This window comes from Lynx rufus, unplaced genomic scaffold (genome assembly GCF_022079265.1).
Source record: "Lynx rufus isolate CCGP_SWC_20201006 ecotype Redwood Valley unplaced genomic scaffold, mLynRuf1.p SCAF_4, whole genome shotgun sequence".
In the NCBI taxonomy this organism is placed as follows: Eukaryota; Metazoa; Chordata; class Mammalia; order Carnivora; family Felidae; genus Lynx; species Lynx rufus.
In genome coordinates, this window is record NW_025814856.1 from 139339516 (window position 1) to 139362572 (window position 23057).

The 23057-nt window shown below is 39.9% G+C and overlaps 1 protein-coding gene across 1 annotated transcript in view; it reads left to right on the plus strand.

The window, feature by feature from the left end:
* The window catches only part of CPED1 (cadherin like and PC-esterase domain containing 1), a 270984-nt gene that overhangs the window by 4177 nt on the left and 243750 nt on the right, over positions 1-23057 (plus strand). The window contains exon 2 of the mRNA XM_047097404.1: positions 22560-22743. Coding sequence (XP_046953360.1) covers positions 22560-22743 — 184 coding nt within the window. The remainder of the gene's footprint in view (positions 1-22559; positions 22744-23057) is intronic.

Consider the following 23057-nt stretch of genomic DNA (forward strand, 5'->3'; position numbering starts at 1 on the left):
AAAATTTCTAAAAATGGATTGTTTAGCCCAGGTTTTCTATAAACAGAACCTAAGACAAATACTTGCAAGCTAACACTTTATTGGATGTTGCGATCCCAGGGACGCAAGAGTAGGTAGGGGAAGGAATAGGGAGAGAAACAAATGGGTGCGTTTATGGGAGACATAATCAGAGAGTCTGGAGGAAACGCTGCATCTCAGAACAGGTATTGTGGGGAAGGTCAGGAGGGGCAAGCCGTTTACCTCCTGGCTTTTCCCTTCTTCTATCTTTCACTGGTTAGAGTTGTTGCAAGCTGCTACGACACAGTGTTACTTGGACTCTCGGGGTGGCCACTGGGGAAGCTGGGGCCTCAGTGGGGGCAGTACTGCTCCCCACTCCTCCTTTTCAAGCAGTATTGTGCATAGGAACACTCCCAGGTCTGTGGTGACCAAGGTGATAAAAACAGTGTCCATCACTTACCACAACAACATGGCAGGAGTAATGTCGCTGGAGGGGTATGTGAGGCATGGTGATCTGGCAGCTGATACAATAGTTATGCTAATTTTGCCTTCTAAAAGTCACGGGAAACGTTCAAATGTGCTCTTACTCTTGGGAAATGGCATCGCTCTCTTTAAGTGAAATGTTTGTAATTATCTCACGGAGAACTCTCTTCTCCAACTGAAAAAAAATTCTCGCTTCATCTTTACCCTTTGTCATCCTAATCCGTTTTGTTCATTCATTCTTTCATTTTCTTCATTCCTACAGTGACTATTTATCGAGCAGTTTGTTGGTGCCAGACTCTGTGCTAGTCGCTGGTGACACAGAAATAAAGGGCACTGTGAGACAGACAAGTAATTAAATAAATGCTAGGGAATCCATAACTTTACTAGAACATTTTGAAAGATGAGAAGGAGCTAGAAAGGGTGGAGAAAGAGAAATGTATTATAAGCAGATAATGCCAGATATGCAAAGAAGAAATTCAATGGTGTGGTAGATTTGGAGGATTCAATGTATTCACTATCTGGTGTGTGTGTGTGTGTGTGTGTGTGTGTGTGTGTGTGCGCGCACTGTGATAGGGGGACAGAGCAGAAAGGCAAATAAATAAGGTAGAAAATTCAGCCGGGTCTAGATGTGGGAATGTGGTCATGATAAGGAGTCTGGATTTTATCGTGAAGGCAACAGGGGACCCCTGAAGAGTGGTAAGCAAAAAGTGGCATAAATAGATTTATGTTGTAGAGAATGCTCCAGAACATATATTGCAGAATGGACTGGAGGGGGTAGAAACGAAGGTAAGGAGATCCAGCTGCAAGGCTGTTTCCCAATGCCTCTTCTTTGCCAAATCTTATTTTCTTGTTGTGTTGAACACCTCCTCTCAACCTTTTCCAGAGGGATTCCAGAGTTATTCTGTTAGTTACAATATTGCCATTTCAAACCTTTCCAGTGGACCATGATTTCTGCCAGTAAACATACTCATAACTGATAACAATAAGCCTTCTTTGTACCTGGCAATCCACTGAACCCAGTGTGCTCCTTCTCTCCTTTCCCTCAGAGAAACTATGGCTGGTTCTCCCTTGGATTCACTTCCTGGCCACCCCACCCATTCCTGAAATTTGTCTTCACTGACCCCTTGACTACCAGATGAAATGATTTATTTCCAGTCTACATCCTTCTTCTCTGAAGCATTTTACACTATTGGCCAACAACTCTATCTTGAAACTTCCCTTTTGAATTCCATGTCACAGTGGGATTATTCTCTGACCTCTGTGGATAACTGGTGGTCTCTTTTCAGGATCCATTTCCTCTGATGCCAAAGTTAGTGTATTTGAGCTTTCAGTTGTCTTGTTTTGTACCTTCCCTTGGTGATTATATCAACTTTATGTACTGTTAATTTTCAATCTGTAAAGATAACCTATAGGTATATTCTTAGCTTGGATCTCACTCTTGAACCCCCAGATCTAGAAATCCAATTTCTTGCTTTTATTGAGGAGTAATAAAAACTGTTTAAACTCAGATATTTTTCTTTCACAATTTTTATGCCCAAATGAATGATTCCTCTTGGCCTCTCTGTTCCTGTGAAAAGGACTCCTCCAATCCCTATTCTCCTCAATGAGTAGATTTTAAACCTCTTTAGAGTTACATTTGAAACTACTTACTCTTTCTCTATACCTTGCCCCTCACCTAATCCATTGGCCTGACTCCTTACTAAATCTGCCGGCCTATCACTGATCCACATGGCCATCTCCTAATTAGAAAGGCCACAAGACTTTTCAGGTTTCCCTATTTTCTTTTTTTTAATTGTTACCTTTAAAAAAAAATTCATTGTGGTAAAAAATCCCACAAAATATAAAATTTACCTTCTTCATCATTTTTAAGTATACAATTCAGAAGTATTAACTCTATTTATACTGTTGTGTAAAGGCCACACACTCTTGCCTTGTTCACAACCCTTATTCCGAACCATTTGTTTCAAGCTAGCTCAATTTCTATATTGTTTCCCAGTCTTTTCTCCATTTCCCTGGCCTCTGGCCCATTCCTAGATGTCCCTTTTGTGATTTATAGACTGCCTTTACACATACTATTCCTTTTCCAAATCTGACTTCTGAATTCTCTCTGGAGACCATGATGCACATTTGGCCCTTTATTATACTAAGTAATTTTAGTAAATATCACCTTAGCACAAGACTGTATTACTGGTATATAATGACTTTTTCCAAGCCCCCAAATGAATCCAGATAATACCTAATTAATTTTCCAAAATCTTAGAGTTTACCTTCACAATCTTAATGCTGTATCCCCACTGCCACTAACCTAGACTATTTTAGTAATGTAAATGGTTCCCCTTCAATCTACTGGATATTCTAGGCCATTTGCATACAACTCCTATGATCTCTCTCCTCAGTAGCCTTCAGGAGTTGTTGTACTGAACCCACTAAATTGAGTAGAATTTATCCCTCTCACTCTTAGTATGTCCTAACATGCTTTTATGGCCTTATGTTCCACTCTGCTTTTGTTTGTAATGCATAAGCCAGCCTTACCGTAGTTAACCAAATGTCACCATCTCCGTCTTTGTCTGGAGTCCTCTCCAGTGAGTCTGCCCCAATCAATACCTCTAGAAATCTTCACAATCATTCCTAAAGCATTCTGGAAACTGGAATTTCACCTCCTCCTGGTGGCACGCCTTGTCTCTATGACTTGATGTGTGCTTAAGAATCCCTAATAAAACTTATTTTTCAATATAATTATTTAGAAATGAAGAAACATGAGACTGTTAGAACTGGAAACAAGTTAGAGATCATTAGATTTGAGGTCGTTTTCTAAGTGAGAAAAATGAAACTTGTGGAAAGAAAGTGCCTCTCAGAGTAACAAATGGAGTTGATAACGATGACAGGTTTGGACTGAGACCTGTGCTTTTCTAGCTATATCCATCCTATTTTGCTATACTAGCTCCATTCTATTTCCATATACTCTCTCCCTTCTATTTTCATATAATCTTTTCATTCTGTTTCCATATACTATCTTCATTCTATTTCCATATACTCGCCATTCTATTTCTGTATACCATATCCATTCTATTCTTGTGTACTATCTCCATTCTATTTCCATATACTCTCCATTCTATTCTCGTATACTATATTTATTCCATTCTCGTATACTATATCCATTTTATTCTTGTATACTATCACCATCCTATTTCCATATACTATCTCCATTCTATTTCCATATACTCGCCATTCTATTTCTGTATACCATATCCATTCTATTCTTGTGTACTATCTCCATTCTATTTCCATATACTCTCCATTCTATTCTCGTATACTATATTTATTCCATTCTCGTATACTATATCCATTTTATTCTTGTATACTATCACCATCCTATTTCCATATACTATCTCCATTCTATTTCCATATATTCTCCATTCTATTTTCATATGATCTCTTCATTCTATTTCCATATACTATATCCATTCTATTTCCATATACCCTCCATTCTATTTCCATACACTCTCTCCATTCGTTGGCATTATGGGTTGAGTCGCATTCCCCTCAAAAAAGATATGTTGAAATCCTAATCCCAGTACCCCAGAATGTGACCTTATTCAGAAATATGGTTGTCATAGATATAACTAGTTAATATGAGGTCATACTGGAGCATCGTGGGCCCCTAATCCAATATGACTGGCATTATATGAGGATAGTCAAATGAAGACGGAGACACATGGGAAGCATGCCGTGTAATGATGAAGACAGAGATTGAAGTTGTGCAGCTGCAAAACAAGAAACCCCAAAGATTGCTGGCAAACCAGCAGAAGGTAGAAAGAAACAAGGAAGAATTCCCCTACAGTTTTCAGAGGCAACGTGGCATGGCTGAAACCTTGATTTCAGGCACCTAGCCTCCAGAATTGTGAGACAATGTGTTTCTGTTATTTTAAGCCACGTTTGTGTAGTACTTTGTTACGGTAGGCCTAGGAAACTAATAAAATTGAAGAGGCAGAACAGTTCAGCACATGAGCTCTGGAGTCAAATTAATAGCACTTGTTACCTTGCTACCTTGGGCACATTTCTTGGTCTCTCTAGGATTTCATTTTTCTCACCTAAAAGGGATATCTTATCACCTACCTTACAAGGCTAACATGAGGCTTAAATGAGATAAATCTTGTGAAGCACTTATGTGGTTGACACATAGAAAGTGCTCAATAAATATTAACTATTATATAATTTCCTTGAGGATTTACTCATCCCCGTAGTCCTCACAGACTCTGCCGTTTGGCCTTCACAAAGTAGGTGAGCAATAAATAATGGCTGCGGTGAACATGAGTACCTGGGTGAGGAGTGTCTGAGATGAAAGCCTTGTTGAGTTTCTCTCCCTCTCCTCCAGCATCTAAGCTGTTGCCTTTCCACACTAAAATGAGCCTTTACAATCAAGACAGGACTTGGGGAAGCGGATATGTCAGTCAGAGTCAGGCCTATTTATCTGTAGGCAAGGTCTTTGGTTCCGGCTGAGTCTTTCCTTTTTTTTTTTTCTAATTTAAGATGCTGGGATTAATGACATGCTATAGTTGAGGATGTGGAGAGATGAGTTGGATGGGGAGTACAGGAAAGAGGTGAAGATTTTGGACTGTGAACAAATATATATATTTATATGTTGTCTTTCTCTCTACATACAATATAAGCTCCTTATGGGCAAGTCCATGATTTAAAATGTTTACTGCATATGGCCCCCATGCCAAAACAGTATCTGGCATGTAGTGAACCCTGAGTAAATATCTTGTCAGTGAATAAATGAATGGATGAACGATGACTGTGAGGATCAGAGAAAGCCTACTTTAAAGCAGAGATGAGAAAAGGAGAGGAAGTCCCTCCATCTCTTTTTAATTTTTGTTGAGCTCTCAGATCCAGCACCCCATCTTTTTCTTGTGCCAGTATCCCTCGAACCCCTTTCTGTACCATCTGTTCTTATACCTGCGACTAATGCTAATCATCTGCCATCTTGCTACATTGAGTGTGCTTCAGTTATCATCCATTTCTCCTCTTCTCTTCAGCTCATTTGTCTCATTGGGATCTTTATCCTGTAAGAAGATCTCAGGTATCTACCATGTTTAAGAAAGGAAGAGGAGGAGAAGGGGGAGAAGGAGAAGGAGAAGGAGTGCATCCTTTCCCAACCAGTGTGCCTTTCTGATTACTTCCTATCTCTCTTGGCTTCTGAGTCACCATCATCTAACCTCTCTTTCTATTTTTTAACAAATTAATTCTACTAAAAACTGAGCTTTTCCGTTTATGTTTTTATATTTTATATTTCAAGCATATCTGAAGGTAAATATTTTTAAAGTATGCTGATAGGAATCTAAATACAGAGGTCTATGCACAGGAGGCTCTTGGGAGATGATGTCAGCATACTAACAGGTATGTGACTTTCATGGAATTAGTTAGGTTGCCTGATGAGCATTTAATGCCTGTGGATTTCTTTGAGATAGCTGATTAGAGCTATGTTAGATTTTTATAATGAAATATGCACATGGGTGAAAAATGGTTCATACTGAGAGAATTTTAAACAAATTCAAATTTGCTTATGTTGGATAAATTTTAATGAAGTCTTGATGAAGCTCATATTTAAGCAAGTTATGTTAAATTTTCTATGAATCAAAGAATTAATCAGTTTATGGGTGTCATTCTCTCTTGTTTTTTAAAGATAGTGGCAATAGTTTCTGCTTCTTTCTCCCTCTAAGCAATTCTGTTTCTTTTTCTAATGGAATTGGAAACTCACATAAACCCTCTGAAATGGAAACCGCTAGATACACTCACATTGTAAAAAGTGCTTCCTGTTATCATCTTGGAGTCTGTGGCCTTTTGGGGTGAAAGGAATGTTTGGTTTCATTTTTCCCTTTGGTTTCCTTTGGACATGTTTCTTTTTTTTTTTTTTTCCCTTTGGACATTTTTTTCTAAGGAGCCATTCTCGCTAAAAGGATGAGCTCATTTTCTAAAACAGGACTTATGTTCTCTAACAAAAACTATACTAAAGTTGGAAATTTGCATGGTAAATAGTACTTTGGCAATGTTTGCACTTTCCAGAGACTTGCTAAAAATGTAAAACTAAACATCTAGACTTACGTACAGGGTTGAAAAGGAATATAATAAGATATAAATTGAGGTTTTGTCATATATAAGTATCTTAATGAAAAAAGTTATTTAACTTTCAATTAAATTCGCTAAGGAAGGCTAATTCACTTAAGACCCAAAATAATAGATGAAACAAAATAATCATTAAGAAGAACACATGGACTTCGAAAAGCAGAATGGGCCCAATCGTGTGTTCCGAAATATAACTACATTTGGTATCTCTAATCCTGACTGGGGGACTCTCAATGGACCCCTCTCGGTTTGCTTAGAATGCATCCCAATCAGAGCAACTTGCTAAGGGGAGGCTCCGACACCCTGCATATTGGTGGGAATCTACCTAACTATCTCTGTCAAGGCTTCTGACCTCGAACCTGTTAAGTGGGTTGAATAAGAAGTCTAATAGAGCATAGGTGTGTTGTGGCACAGACATGGGCTTTGGCACACAGTGGTTCAAATTCCAACTGTGTCATTTACTAGTATAGGTCATAGGCAAATTTTACCTCGATTTCTAAACTCTCCATTTTTCTCACTGGAAGAATGGAGCTAACTAAGCCTGATGTGTGAGAATTGAATGTGTGTCTGAAAACACATGGTGGCTGACCAAGGTTTGTGTCAGTAAATGTTGGTGTTTTTCCTGACCCAAGAAGTTGAATTTAAGCTCTGACCTCAAAAACAAGCACTTTAAATGGCTTATATTATATATATATGTATTTCCAGAACACACATATGTAGTTCCTACATTTGGCCTTCAGCCTATGTGCTTTCCTCATTATATTCTACGTAAGCAAATATTTAAAGTATCATGTTCTGTGCTAGCAGCCTTCAAAGTTTCTCTTTGATACCTCTAGATGAGTCAGATGCAAGCACATTCCACTGGTTTTCTAGGGATACACAAACAATACTTCCTGCCTCTCCTGCTGAAGAAATTGTTGGGCTGCAAGTAGTAGGAATGCAGCACATCTTCCCTGATTCATGAAGTGTGAATTATGCACAGCTTTTGACATTTTAATTCTTTTCAAAACCAATTTCTCATAACACACCTCACAGCTGATTTTTGGCAAATCAAAGTTTGTATCTGTTGTCCTAAGTATATTCTGACTACACCTCAGAGAGTGATCTGGGAAAAGTGACCAATTCAGGATGGGAGATTCAGGCAAGGGAAAGGCCTCACGAGAGCGAATAATCTATAGGGAGAAAAGAGAATTTGTTAAATAGTAATATTGCTCCAGGGACCTGGTGTTTCTTCCTTTTGACATAAGGAAAAGTGGACCGTGTTGGGGTGGTGATGTGCTAGTTAAAGGTCAGTGTATCTGAGGCAGATCGTACTATTCTCTGCTCACTTTCTCCCCAGGTGAGAGAGAAAAAGAACTGAAAAAATAACTAATGGTTATTAAGGAGGGCACTTGTTGTGATGAGTACTGGGTGTTATATGTAGGTGATGAATCACTAAATTCTACTCCTGAAACCAATATTACCCTATATGTTAACTAACTCAAATCTAAATAAAAACTTGAAAAAAACCCAGAACTAATGAGGACTGAGTTCCAATGCTGAAGAGTTGAGTGACCATGGACAAGTGACTTCTTTGGTTTCTTTTTATATCATATGGCATAAAGATGGAAATATCTGCTACAAAGATGTCATGGGAGCAGGTTAGACATGATAGCTCAGAATGTTTTGAAAAACATTGAAATTGTAAAAGACAGGGGAATAAACTTTATCACTTCTGTTAACAGATAAACTGAGGGGGAGGTGCCTGCGTGGTTCAGTTGATTGAGCGTTAGGACTCTTGATTTTGGCTCAGGTCATAATCTCACAGTCCTGGGATTATGACCCTCCCTCATGTGTGTGGAGCCTGTTTGGGATTCTCTCTCTTTCTTTCACCCAAACCCCCCATCTGCACAGGCATGTTCTCTCAAAAAAATAAATTAAAAAAGTACACTAAACCGAATAAAAAAAAGATAAACCGAGATATATTGAGAATTTTAAGAGTTTATTTGAGCAAAAATCGATTCTAATGAGGCAGCGCCAAACCGGAAGTGGCTGAGAGTGTTTTCCTGTCAGGAAAAGGCACAGGCAAGGTAAGGCAATTGTTGTTTGTTTGTGTATTTATTTTAAGAAAAAGAGGATGAGTGTGGAGGGGCAGAGAGAGAGGGAGAGAGAGAATCCCAAGCAGGCTCTGCACTGTTAGTGTGGAGCCCAACGGGATGGGGGGGGGGCGCCAAACCCACGAATCATGAGGTCATGACCTGAGCTGAAATCAAGTCAGATGCTTAACTGACTGAACTACCCAGGCACCCTAAACTAAGGCAATTATTGATTGGCTAAAGCTTGAAACCTAGTTGGCTGTTTGTGATTGGTTGTCCTTAGGTTTTGATTTCCTAACCTTGAGGGACTTACAGGCTTAGATTTTGGTTTGCCTTACATAGGCCACCACCGCATTACAGCCACTTAGCCAAATAGCCCCCATGTTCAATTAACACATCCCAAAGGATACTGCCATGAAAATATTCTCACTACATTTAGCATCTCTTGAGGGAAAAGAATGCGTATCGGCAACAAAAGTGTACCGGCAATACTCCTGTTTTCATTAAAAAGTTACAGTATAATGTCGTTTACAAACGTCAAGTTGTACAGTTATGTTTCAGCATTCCACCAGGAGTCCAAAATTGCACTGTCACAATTGAGTTTCCTCTTGATGTTCCACTGGTTCTTTAACAAGCAATAAGAAGTATAATAGCATTCCGATAGTTTCAGCACCAAGCCTAGTTCTTCTCCGGTGGAAAATCTAGCATTAATTTAGCCAAAGTGCACAAATGCTTCAGGAAAAATGCAACAGGAAATTAACTTTTCTGTAGCAGTGCAGGAACTATCTGACCTTAGCAAAGCATCAACCAGAAAGTCAACTTTCATACCGAGCAGGAAACCTTCCATACTAGACACACCCAGAGGGCAGAAGTGATTTCAAGTGGGTTTTCCCTCACTCCTCCCTTTATTATTCTCTCTCTCTCTCTCTCTCTCATAAACAATGAAAATATTAATAACACATCTGAATCTTCGTATGCACAAGCTAAACCTACTTGTCCAAATATTTTAGCGCTACATTAGCTATTTTAAAAATGGATACATTTGGGGCAGAGGTGTTTTTGTTGTGGCGGTGGTGGTAGTGTGTTTTTTGTTCGTTTGTTTCTTTTTTTGTGTGGAGAAGATAAAGATGAGGGAAAAGAAGGTAAACATATTATTTTTCTTTTAAGGAAACAATGGTTCAAGCAATATTTTGTCTGCTTTAAACAAACTTGTTTGGTGGAGAACAGATAAAATGTATTTGTAAAAATATATTCTGTCAGAAATAGAAACTTTAGGAAGCTAGAACTGTCTCCTGTTTTTAATATAAAATGATGACATTTCATTTTATTATTAGTAGTAGTGGTAATAGTAGTAGTATTTAGAGAGAGAGAGAGCTTGAGCGAGGGAGAGGGGAAGAAGGAGAGAGAGAGAGAGAGAGAGAGAGTGCATCTCCATGCTCAGCGTGGAGCCTGACACAGGGTTCAATCTCATGACTCTGGGATCATGACCTGAGCCAAAATCATGAGTGGATGCTCAACCAACAGAGCCACCCAGGCACCCCAAAATAATGACATTTTAAAAGGAAGCCCCTTTTCTGTGATATAAATGAGAAGATTTCTCATACTCCAATGATTGCACATGGTCCTCAATACAATTCTTAGAAAAAAACCTGAAAAAGTAACCAAGAATTAATAATGATGTAACTACCCCCTGTGAAGTCTAGCATTTAAACAAAATCTTCTAATGAATTACTAGCAGTTGGATCAGGGCAGGGATCAGGTTTAGACAGTGCCTGGCACATAAGTTGAGTGAATGGATCAGTGGGATCTAGTATAATTCATGCTGTGTGTCTAGTTTAGGGATTCCTGTGGTGCCACTGGTCCTTAAATTTTTCTTTTGTATTTTCAGTTGGAGTTTTAAACTCTTTCTCCCCAAACAACCCATCTAGGTCTTCCTCAGTTTATAAGATGTCCTCACTTTCCTGAAAAGACCAAAGCAATTTATTACATTAGAAGAGATGGTTTCTTCTGTAGGTCTGGCCTACGAGACCCTTTGCTGGACCCTTTAAGAATAAACTGTACCTCTAGGAAGGGAACTCATTTTTCTAGCCAGTCACACAAGAAAGCCAAATGCTATTCTGCAACATAATCCATCCCCTAAGGGAAGAATTACAGAGTTTAGGGAGCTGAAAATTTGATAGCAGTATTAGATGATGTCTTACTCCTTCCTCTGGAGATAGTGCTTATTTTGTGGTATTACTAGATATTATCATTTCCTGCCAGTTTTTGATTTTTAAAGCAAAAAGTTGGCCATCGAATACTTAAGCATTCTAGAGTGAGTATGTAATTTGGAAAGCTCTAAGATAGATTTTGAAGGGAATATGTGAGATTGTGTTATGATGTGTTGGTGTAATATTGTAGCATGTGGCAGCATGAGCAGGACCAGGGTAGACCAGGTGGAGGCTTCTAGAGGGGAAGCATGGAAAGGAGGTTTCCTAGGGCTCAGTCAGGCTGGGAACGTGTTACCCAGGGTAGTCCCCAAGGAGAGCCACAGTTGTATATTAGTACTGGCCTTAGTGAGCTGAAGGGATAAGATGAGGAGGCCATGGAGCACCAACCACCACAGGGGTGCTCCGAGTAAGCAAGAAAGCAGAATGGGTGCCAAGCCAAAAAAACGTGCGTGAGGAAACTTCGTGTGTAAATTTGGTTTAAGGCAGGATGTTTTCTTTCATGCAGAGCGTGGTGCCTGCATATTTAACACTTGTTTCTCCATTAATCCTAAGGCTTTGTGCCCTACGTGGGTAGGATGAGGCAGAGTCTTTCTGGGTTTGTGAGGTATGGGCCTCTGTCCCGTGGCCATTCAACCAAGCACTGTAGCTGGCCTTTGCCGCCCTGGAAATGGAGGGGCACCTAAAGGGAGGATATTGGTTTTCCATCCTTAACCATCTGTCCAGTTCATGGGGACACGGGATTTCTGGTAAGAATCTGGATCATCTGGTTGCTACAGGGCTGTGAGTACTGAGAGGCAAAGAGTACTGTGAGTACTGAGAGGCAAAGAGTACTGTGAGTACTGAGAGGCAGACACTTAACTGAAGTGAGTTTAGTAGCCCCTCCTCCTCTCTTGGGGGGTCTGAATGTGGTGACTGGGCAGGCAGTGGATGGAGACTCTCAATCCCCACCTCAGCACCTGAATTCTACCTGTACTTCTGGCAGATATATATATATATATATATATATATATATATATATATATATATATATATATTTTAAGGCCAGACTCTCTGTGCAGAGTGGGTCATGTTCACTCTGGTGCTCTTTCAGATTCTCGGCTGGCCAGCACACATTTTATTGTGGTGGCCGGCTGCAGAAGCCTGGGATCCCTGTGTGTGCAGTTTTGAAGTGCAGAGAGGACTACAGGGCTTAGGAGGACAGTGGAGATCATAAACTGGGCTGGGGGTGGGCAGGTTAGCAGCTAGCCTTGTGGCAGAGAGAGGCAGAGAGAAGAAAATGAAGATGGAAATGGAAAATGCAAACGAGGAGTTCGGGAATTTCCTAGGTGAATGCTATGGAAGGTTCTAAGACTAGACAATGGTGACCATTAACTTCTCAGGCAAAACGAGGGAGTGTAACGTGCTAGAGAACTTTGTATATCCCAGTTGTGAATTTATTTATAGAACATTATAATGAAATGTAAAATTAAATCATATTTAGTTACATAGTTAACATAGTGCTTAATTTTTATCTAGCACCCAAAATCTAAAAAGTATGTCCATTTTATATATGATATCAATGGCCTTTTTCTTTCATAATACGTTTGCTCTAACACTGAGTTTTTATGAAAGAGAAATATTAGAAATGACTGATTATGTGTAAATGTGTTAATGTCCCTACTATATAAATACTACCTTATCCTATTCCGCTTGTAATTTGACAGAACCCCTACGAAATCACATAGTTGAATTTTTTTTTAACGTTTATTTATTTTTGACAGACAGAGCATGAGCAGGAGAGGGGCAGAGAGAGAAAGAGAGGGAGACACAGAATCCGAAGCAGGCTCCAGGCTCCTAGCTGTCAGCACAGAGCCTGATGCAGGGCTCCAAACTCATGAACCATGAGATCATGACCTGAGATGAGGTCAGACACTTAACCGACTGAGCCACCCCAGCGTCTGTCAAGAGGTTCTTTTATGCAACAACTTCTTTAAGAGATATTTAATACGCTTTACATTTATGAGGCGCTATGTATATTCAACTGCTTTTATCCTCACTGAGTCTCCTTCAACCCTTCTACTAGCATGAAAAGTAAGACGGAGGTTGGTACTCATTTGCAGATGAGGAAAGTGAAGTACATCAAGTAGTTTAAGTGGTATTAGCAGATAATGAATGGAAGGCGGGAAGTAGAGGGGAAACCCAGGATTTAGAAGGCCTTGGGGAGTTGCTGGCAAAGACTCAAACTAGTCTCTGGCATCTATAAAAATGTTTGGTAGATTGTATGATGCTTAGGTATTGATATTGCTGTAATGACCCCAGTGTTCTTTCCTGTCTGTTACATTGTTTTTGTAGGGACTTACTATTTTAAGACTGAATTGCTGAATTAACTGGTTGTTTGGGCACCAGGGGACAGAGACTTGCTATTATTTTAACATTTTTCAAAAGAACAAGGTCTTCCCTTGTTTTCTGCTTGGTGTTTCACAATTGTGGATTGTCAACTTTATATTTTCTTCATTACGGATATCCTTCAGGCTACTGCGGACACTGTGATAAGGTTCAGGGGGCTTGAGAATATTTGCTCTAAAACCTGCAAACGTGATCGGGGCTTGAGGATGGGAAGAAAATGACTTCCCCCTCTTAAATTCCATGAGCTTGTCAGACTAAGGAAAGCCTGGGAAGTGAGAAGAGTGTGGGGTCAGGAAAGCAGAAGGAAGGAGAAGAGACAAAAGAAGGGCCCTCATGAGTGGTTTTATTTGATCCGAAATAGGAAGTAAAATCAAATGTGCCTAAAGGAAAAGCAATCTACATTCTCCCCCAAACTCATTTTCAGCTTTATCTTATTCTTAGAGATATCTCCAAGGACGCGATCATGAGCACCATCTCCCAGCTACCCCTGGGGTTCTGTAATCTCTGCTGGGTCTTTGTTATGTCTGTAAAGTTGCAGCAATCAGTACATTGAAGACCCACAGCTGTGCTTCGTGGGTGGCACCACAACCAAAGGGGAGCCTTGAATTAGTTGGAGGAAAAACCTCCAGAGGAAGCTGAAACAGAGGCTTCCCATGACTTTCCAAGCAGCTAGAAAAGAGAAAGAGAAACACTAGGAGAAGCAGAGAAGGGAATAGAAGTTCCTCCACATTGGTGGAAATGGCTGAGATTTTCACGTGGTGGAGTTTGCCAGCCAGCTGCAGCTACAAGACAGGAAAGAGGGGACCTTGCCGCAGGAGACACTAGACACAGGCTGGAGGAGAAATCCCTATTCCTGTGTTCTCGGTTTCATTTTTAGTTTCTCCAAGATTCCCGCCACGGGTGAGGGTTAGCCTGGGGCGCAGGGCTGAAGCTGTGCTTTCGCTGGAGCCTCAAGAGCCCAGAAGCTGTTTAGTCCACCTTCTCTTTTCTGTCCTGCAACTTGCCCTCTGCTAGCCTCTCCTCTTTCCTCCAGCTGCACAAACTCTGTACTTGTGCCCCATTTAGAAAGGCACAGCGTGGTTCCCGGTTGTGAGTGTGGAGCCTGGGCATTTAACATACGGATGACGTGGGAATTCTCGGGGTCGACCTTCGGATTTTATAGATGTGGTGGGACGTTTTTACTGCTAAGCAAAAATCATTACATGTCCCTTAAGTTTCAGTATTTCAGATCTTCCAAGCGGATTCGGGCAATATGACATTATTTACCATTAAATATTTTCTAGCTGAGGATGGCCAGGTCAGGGTCTGTCATGCTCTTCTCTTCCATTTTCCTCCTTTGTGCCCGCTTTTCTTCTGATATGTCAGGCTTCTAGCCTCCCTTCCTGTTTACTTAATACCAAGTAAATTCATGGCCAATCCTTTCTTTGGGACTTTTCTTCCCACTTCTGGAAGGTTTCATCCTCTGTACTTTACCTCTGTCTTAGTTACACTCACCGTGATTTGTCCTGTTGCTGCTTCTCCTTCTTTCTATCACAAATGAGGCTCCACAGTACAGAACTTACTGCCTTTCCCCTCCCAGTGCATTTCCGATGATGCTCCCTCGATGTGATTCGGTGCCTCCTTAGGACAGGTGTCATGTCTCCGTCTTATAGCTTGATCGCCCAGGTCACTGAGTACTAACATTTTTGAAAAACTTTTCGGGGGCACCTGGGTGGCTCAGTCAGTAGAGCGTCCGACTCCTAGTTTCAGCTCAGGTCATGATCTCACGGTTCATGAGTCTGAGCCCCACGTCGGGCTCTATCCTGACAGCTAGGAGCCTGCTTGGGATTCTCTCTCTCCCTCTCTCTCTGCCCCTCCCCGCTGGAGCTCTCTATGTCAAAAATAAATAAATAAACTCTAAAAAACCCCACAACTTTTCTGTATTATGGAAATGATGGCATATAGTTCTTAGGAAATTTTATCATTTAGGAAGTGAAAGTCTGCCTTCTGGCATTCTGTTAGGATGCCCATCGATCCGGAAAACAAAATAAAACAATAAAACACCCTCCCAGTTTTCCTCATTTGCCTCTGCCCTGCTATGGCTTTTAGTAAAAGGAATCAGAATTCATTGAGGTTGTACCTAGGTAGAAAGACCAGCATAAAGTTACCAACTTTTAAATTCTCTACTACTTATTAGGTTTTGGTTTCCTATTAGGTACTTAAAAAGATAATGAGTAATGATGTATTACCTATACTTTTGTCCTCATTGCCAGTTACTTGTTACCTATCTGGCTATATTTACCATCCACAATAAAAAGTACATATGGTACTGACCTTGAAGGACTTTCTGTTTTAATTTCTCTGCCCATCTTTTCTCTCCCTCTAAGAATTATCTTTCTTCTCTCATTTGCTTTCACACACAACATTCGTAATACATGCGAGTAACAGCATCTAAAAGAGCACCTCAGTCATTCTTTAACACTTTACCCAGACCAGAGATCTTTTCTCTGCAGGTACTTACCTTGCATGATTCACTAATTGTTTATCACTCCTTCCACTAAAAAGTGAGTTCAGGGACACCTGAGTGGCTCAGTTGGTTGAGTGCCTGACATCGGCTCAGGTCATGATCTCACAGCTCATGAGTTTGAGGCCCTCATCGGGCTCAGAGCCCACTTCGGATCCTCTGCTTCCCTCTCTCTCCGCCTCTCCCCCACTCACACTCTCTCTGTCTCTCCCTCTCTCTCTCTCTCTCTCTCTCTCTCAAAAAAAAAAATAAATAAACTTAAAAAAATTTAAAAATGTGAACTCAGTGAGGGATAGAGCTTTGTCAAGTTTCTTCACTGTTACATTGCTCAGAGCCTAGAACTATGCCTATCATATAGAAAGCGTTCAAAAATATTAAATGGGTAAGTGGACGAATGAGTGTGAGTGAGTGAATAAACATTGAGAAAAAGCCAAGAGGGAAGAGATATTAAGGATCCAGGAGAAGGAGAAAAGATGGATGAAATTCTCAGGGATTTGAGGGTAGAAATTGGAAGGAGGTTTGTTGCCTAGAGGAAGGGGGTTTGTGGAATCTGGAGAATAATCAGAGCGATTAGCCATGGATAAGGAGGACAGGTTTCTCATGTGGAAGTCAGAAGAAAGGAGGAAATGTTAGTCGTGCTGATAGGCTATGCGTTTGACAAAACAGAGGCTATTTAATTAAATCAGTGTGTTTCCTTCTAGCAGTGGAAATTTCACTGTGAATGGGAGGCAGTTTTCTGGAAAAATAAGAAGGTAGCTGGAGAATAGGAAAGTTAGTCACTATGGAGAATGTGAGAGAGAATTGAGCAGTGAAGAGCATAGCGGGATGGTCTGGGAGCCCTGAAGACGGAACTGGTTTTGCCAACCAGAATCTGTCCACTGGACACTTCTCTCCAGCAGCTCTCAGCAACCCAGCCCGGGTGCAGGACAGGCAGGCTGCTGAGATCTTTGGGTCTCAGAGTTTCCACGGCACCCCAGTCCTCTCAGCTTACGTGGCATGTCATAATTATTGTAACTAGTTGTTTATGTCTGCTTTCCTTGATGGGCTGTCAGCTCTGTGGGGGCCAAGATTTGTCTGGCTTGTTAACCGCCATGTCCCCAACTCTTCCGTGCTTGAAGCTTTGCCATGTGAATGTGACGCAAGTCCAGTGGAGCAAGGGGATAATTTCATATTCTGGGTAGGGAGTTGTTGGAGTGTTGGACCAGGGGATCCAGGCTGCACAGAAAGAAGGTAAAAAAGAGGCTAGTAGAAAGTTGACATGAGCGGGAAAGACTAGTGTTGAAGAACTGATATGTTGAGAATAAATGAGATGGAAATACTTGAATGTGATCAGAGAATGGAATATCTCATTTTATACGTTCAGAGGTGGGGGTGTTTGGGGACCATAAAGTCCAAGATTATGGCCATTCGAGTGGTCACTGTAGTAAAGTGGAGGAGACAGGCATTAGGGATGAAGAAGTCATAGATATTTCATGGCTTGAGATGCAAATATCAAAGCTTCCACTGAGAAGTTTCTAGTGGATATTTTCACCTCATAGTAAAATAATTAAAAGGCATGCATGTGTTTACAAACAATGAACTCATACATAGCATTCATGCATTCATTCATTTCCTCATTCATCCATCCATTCCCTTTTACTGGAAACTGGTAGTAAGCTGTATGTGCAATGGTTAAAAGAAGACACATTTAGGCTATCAGGAAACATGAAAATTTGTATAAAGGTCAGACACTAAACGAGTAATAATATGTTACTATAAATTGTGAAGCGTGCCAAAGGGAAAGATAGATTGAGAGATAGGTGATGATGGGTTTTGGGAATAGCTGTTTAAGTAGGTGCCATATTATCAAAGCTATATTGAGGATACACCTTTTTTATATTGAAGCCTTATTGCTTTTGTTTCTCTGTCATTGTTTAAAACTCACATAGAGGCACAGATGAGCAAACTTGCTTTTCACTGGATGTCCTTGGGATAGTCAGTAGCCCCAAGGCACAGTTTGCCAGTGTAGTCAGAAGGCCCTCAGTGTCATGCAGTAGGTCTGAGAATTGTGTGTTTACTCCATGATGGGCTTGAGATTCAGTTGAATCAGTTGTGAGATAAAGGCAGACTTAACTAAACGTTCATTTATGGAGGAAATTTCTCATGAGGCTCTGTTTGCATATCCAGGAAACCTGTGGTTCCTACACTGTCCTGCAATTATAAATAATTTCTAAGTAGAAAATGTAGAGGACCTGCATCCAAGAAACTCAGTTTTATCTCTTGAATTCTCTAAAATAAGTATAAATTTCACCAATGAGTAAAAAAAAATCCCTATTTTATTCTTATAGTGGAAAAATTAAAGCATAATTCACTATGATAGATTCCGCAATATTTCTAAAATGTCAAAGATTGAGACCAGCAAGGCAATTTTACTTTTGATTATATATAACACACATCCAAGGTCTACTATATGATTTGTATTAGAGCATCAAAAGGTGTCATAAATACATGGCTACTTTAATAAATCTAGAAAAAAAAATCTGTCATGTGGAAAAAAACAAGTTTTATTTTTCATCCCTTCTATATTTTAAAGAGCTGCATTTCTTGCTTTTTGTGTTAAGTCCTGGTGAAGATTTTTTAATACTATAAGTAACTGAGAAACATGGTACTTTAATAATACAGCTCTTTATTTGATTTTTTTTTTTGCTGCAAATTCATTACTTTGCTCAAACATTTAATTCTATTTTTGTCATTCTTGCTCCTATTTGAAATTCTGCTGAAATAAATTTCTTAATACAAATGTTCACCACTTTTATATTCCCAATCTTCCATGGTAGTATTTATAACCCAGACTTTTACACATTGAAGAAAAAGATGTTTGTATTCATTCATTCAAAGAATATTTATTATGTGCCCATTTTGTGCCCAGTGGTATTCTTAGGTAGGGGAAACAAAAGTCAACAAAACAGAAAAAATATATGCTTTTATTTACCTCCTTTTATGGTTTGGGGAGACAGACAATAAACACAGTAAGTGAATAAGATCTATTTTTACATTAAAAGGTGATGAGTCATATAGAGAAAAACATACATCAAGATATATGGATACATACAGCTTATTGCAGAAATGGTTTTTATGACAGAGACAAAACTATATTAATTGAAAAGCTGATAGAATTCTTAAGGGAGGGGTGCCTGTGTGGCTCAGTTGGTTAAGTGTCTGGCTCTTGATTTCAGCTCAGGTCATGATCCCAGGGTTGTGGGATCAAGCCCTGCATTGGGCTCTGCAACTGAGTGTGGATTCTCTCTCTCTCTCTCTCCCTTTGCTTCTCTCTCTCTCTCTGTCTGTCTGTCTCTCTCTCTCTCTCTCTCTCTCTCATTGAGAAAAGAAAGAGTTCTTAGTGGAAAAGCAGAATTAGTTAACATCGTTTATTAATGGGACACTGTGTTGGATACCTTTAGATAGCAAATTCATTTAATTCCTCCTACAACTTCATGAGGTAGGATTTGTTATTTCAACTATACGTATGAGAAAACTCTGATGTAGAGAGATAAAACAACTCTCCCCAGTGGATGAAGCAAGGCAGACTCTGAATTTAAATCCAGATTTCTGATCCCCACTCCTCTCCTGTTCATCCTCCACATTGCTGCATCTAACACTCCAGGTCGTTTATTACAACACTCTGTCCTTTGCTTTATTTAAGGTGGTATAAAAGTTTCAGATGTTGAAGTTTTTCCAATAAAAATAATAAGTGTTTAGTTTTAAAATAACTTTCATGTAGTCTGGCAAAGTGATTTCTGAGGGACAGTTTTTCAGATCTTTCCAGAAGGGAGAGGGGGAAGTGACTTGGGAGCTCAGAGTGTCAACATCCAGTAACATTCATTCTTTCCTAAGTCTTCTCAGAAGGCCTGCGAGTCTCAAGTTTAGTTGCGGTAGTGGTGGCTAGGTTAAATTCTTTCACTAAAAATATATCTTCAGAATTGTAGGAGTAATCAAGAGCTCTCAGTTCCCAAAGTGCTTCTCTCGGCATTTGATAATCCTGCATTTGCTGGTGTGGTTGACATAATTGTTCACGTAGTTTTTATTTCGCATATGCAGTGTGTGCACCTGTCATTGGACCAGCTAAAAGCGTTCTTGCCCCTTGGTATTGGGCCATTTTGCTGATACAGTCTGTTATAAATATGACAAGGACAGGAGCAGTTTGTATTACAGGGTAATACAACATAATTTGACTGACAAGCTTGCTTCCTATTATTCTCTGTAGTCTGAGATGTGAGCGAAAATGTCAGTCTATGCTATAAAGGTTATTACAGAATATGGCCACTTATTATACTTTATTTAAAATATATTTTTGTAAGATATACTGGCAAGAGCCACATGGCTGTGGCTTAAACTGATCCTGGTCGGGGGGGGGGGGTGGGGGAAGGGAGGGGTGTATCTTTCAAAATAATAACAACGTCAAGTTTGAAAATACACTCACCTCATGTGAAATCACTGCTCTACTTGAGCCAGCTGTAATAGAGAAGCATCCTGTGATTACGAAAGAAAATAATGTGAGAAGGGAATTCTGGGCACTCTGCATTTTGCTTGAGTGACAACGATATATTTGGAAGCATCTGTCTTCCCCTTGCACCTAGATGCATGTTTGTTTATTTTGGCCTCCTGTGGGATACTGGTTCCTTCTAACTCCTGTGGACAAAGGCTCAACTGTTTTTGGCTTCAAAGACTCCTTCTAATAAGTTTACCGTGACAAACAATGATATTGGCTGGGGAATCGTGTCCCAATAGGCAGCTAAATTTTTGAGTTTAAATAGTTTCATTATCAAGAAAACACAATATCCTTTGACAAGGGAAAGTATCTAATCAATCATGTTTGCCCAAAGTACCATGCAGGGGAGGTGTGCTTAGCTAGTTTCTGTTCCTTTCTATTAAATCCACTACACAAGTATTCAAAGCTTATGTTACTGTGTGCCAGGCAGAGCTCAGATTCAGAAAGTTTTTCTGATTCTTTGTTTTTTATATTATTATTTAAAAAACACATAGATGGTCTTTCTATGTGTATAGTATACCATGCACAGTTCTAAGCCAGTCACAAACATTAACCCTTTAGTTCTCACAGCGCCCTTAGGAGGAAGGTATTGTCCAAGGTCACACAAATAGTTCTGGCAGAACCAGGGGATTCAAACCCAGCAGTCTCTCCAGAGTTTGTGTTTTTCTGCACGTCATTGTGCTTTGTCAGTCCATTTACAGATGGAGATAATTCGTATGCAGTGAAAAATAGGATATAGTTCCTGCCCTCGGAGAGTTTACAACCTAAATCTGTTTCCTCTTTCTTTCCATATGTATCTTCATACATATCTTCAAAGATCTTGATAGACCACTATGGCTCATTAATTTCATAGATATCTTCATTTATTAAACACGTCCTGTGTGTACATGCATACTGCCTGTAATGAGCTCACATCAGGGAGAGATGCACATTTCCTATCCTAAGTGCTAATAAAAGGGTGTATTTCAATGAAAACTTTCCAAAAGAGGTGATGTTTAATTCAGAGTTAGCCAGATGGACAAATGGAGAGAGAAAAAGGAATTTAAGTAGAAGACACAGGTATGTGTATGAAGGAACAGGGTGGGATCAGGAATGGAAATAATTAAGAGTGTGATATGAACAAAGAAGAAAGACAGGGCTTAAGTTTGAATGACCTTGTGTTCCTTGATAAAGATTTGGAGTTGATTCTATCATTAATGGGACAATAAAGAACTTTAAGTAGTGAAGAGGCATGTGGTACATACTTTTAGATCCATAAAGCGGACAGTTCGATTCAGAGGTGTCACTAAATGTAGTTTGGATTCCCAATTTTGTTTTTTATCTCTTCTCCCTCATCTTCCTTCTCCAATTCCTTTGTCTCCTCTTCTTCAGTCTCTCCCAGGTTTTGCTCAAACCCCCATCCAATCTCACTGCTCCTTCCGGTAACAAAAAAGTGTCTACTTTATCCAGTTTTAATCTCGGGTTTTCAGGAAAATACCCAATGTCTACAATTACACCTTATAATGAACTCAAATATCAGCATTCTTTCTACTTTGTCAATTGGAAAATTCCCTTTTGTTAATGGAATTTCAAACACTGTCGTGAGAAAGAGGAATATTTATGTGGGCGATCAATAAACTGTGGAAGGAAGAACCTGAAGTTATGATGCTCTGGATCTTGGGCAGAGACCCAGCCTGCCACCCTGAGATGCATTCCAATTTTGCTGTGTTCTGACTGAGAGGAGAAGCAGCACTGTGTATCTCCAGAGGGCTCTGAAATTGCTTCTCAGCTCTCCCCGTTCCTAACCATGTCCTTCCAGCACAAAATTCATCCTCTCTGAGTCTGTTTCCTCTCCCATGTTTACTTAAAAAGCACTGTTAGAAGATAATGCAGCTGGAAGTATTTTATACAAGCACAATGCAGATGAAAGGCATTGCTATTAATTTATATTTTCAGCTAGAGTTGAGTTCTGTATTTCTATGCAACAGTATTCCTCCAGGACCTCTATATTTTAATGGCCTAAAATTTTCATCTCTCTGTAATAGAGAGAAAAATTCAATTCACCTTCGGTTCTTGCCTATGAGGTCACTTTTGCCCTTGCCAGCCTTTCAGAGAATTTGTCTTTCATTTCCAGAGAACAACTTGAAGGGTAACTTTCTGAATGGCCCTTGATTTGCATTAATGATGTCCTTCAAGGCAAAGTGTGCTACTTTTCCTCTTGAATTTTTATGCCTCCTTTCTTTCTTTTTCTTCTTCTTCTTTTTTTTTTTTAGATCCAGAAGTCGATAAAGATACACTTTGGGAGCCATGACAGAAGGGCCGTCCTCTACAGGCCTCCTTCCTACAGCAAAATGGAGTTTCAGCTCCATCAGCACGTCCTCACTCAGCATCGCTACTCGGTCGTCATCGCTGAAGAAAGGCTTGGTGCTGGTCTTGGGCCGGGGCTGCTAGAAAAAGGTCAGAATAAGAAGTAAACGCCATAGCTGCTTGACATACAATGCTAAACAATTTTTAGAATGTGCTACTATCTCCCCCTAAAGAAATTTATAAAAACAAAATTTTACCCATGATCCACTTTCTTGCATCAAAGAAAATTTGGCTCCTTTTTTACTTCCTCTCAATTTTTCTTTAGCTCTATTTCTTTATTCCTGAAATTACTTTGTTTATATTTTTGTAGCATTTTGGAGTTGCATAGTTCATATTTAAATGCTACATAAAAAATGTTTATGTTTATGAGCCTGAATACATGTTCTGCCCAGCACCAAACTGCT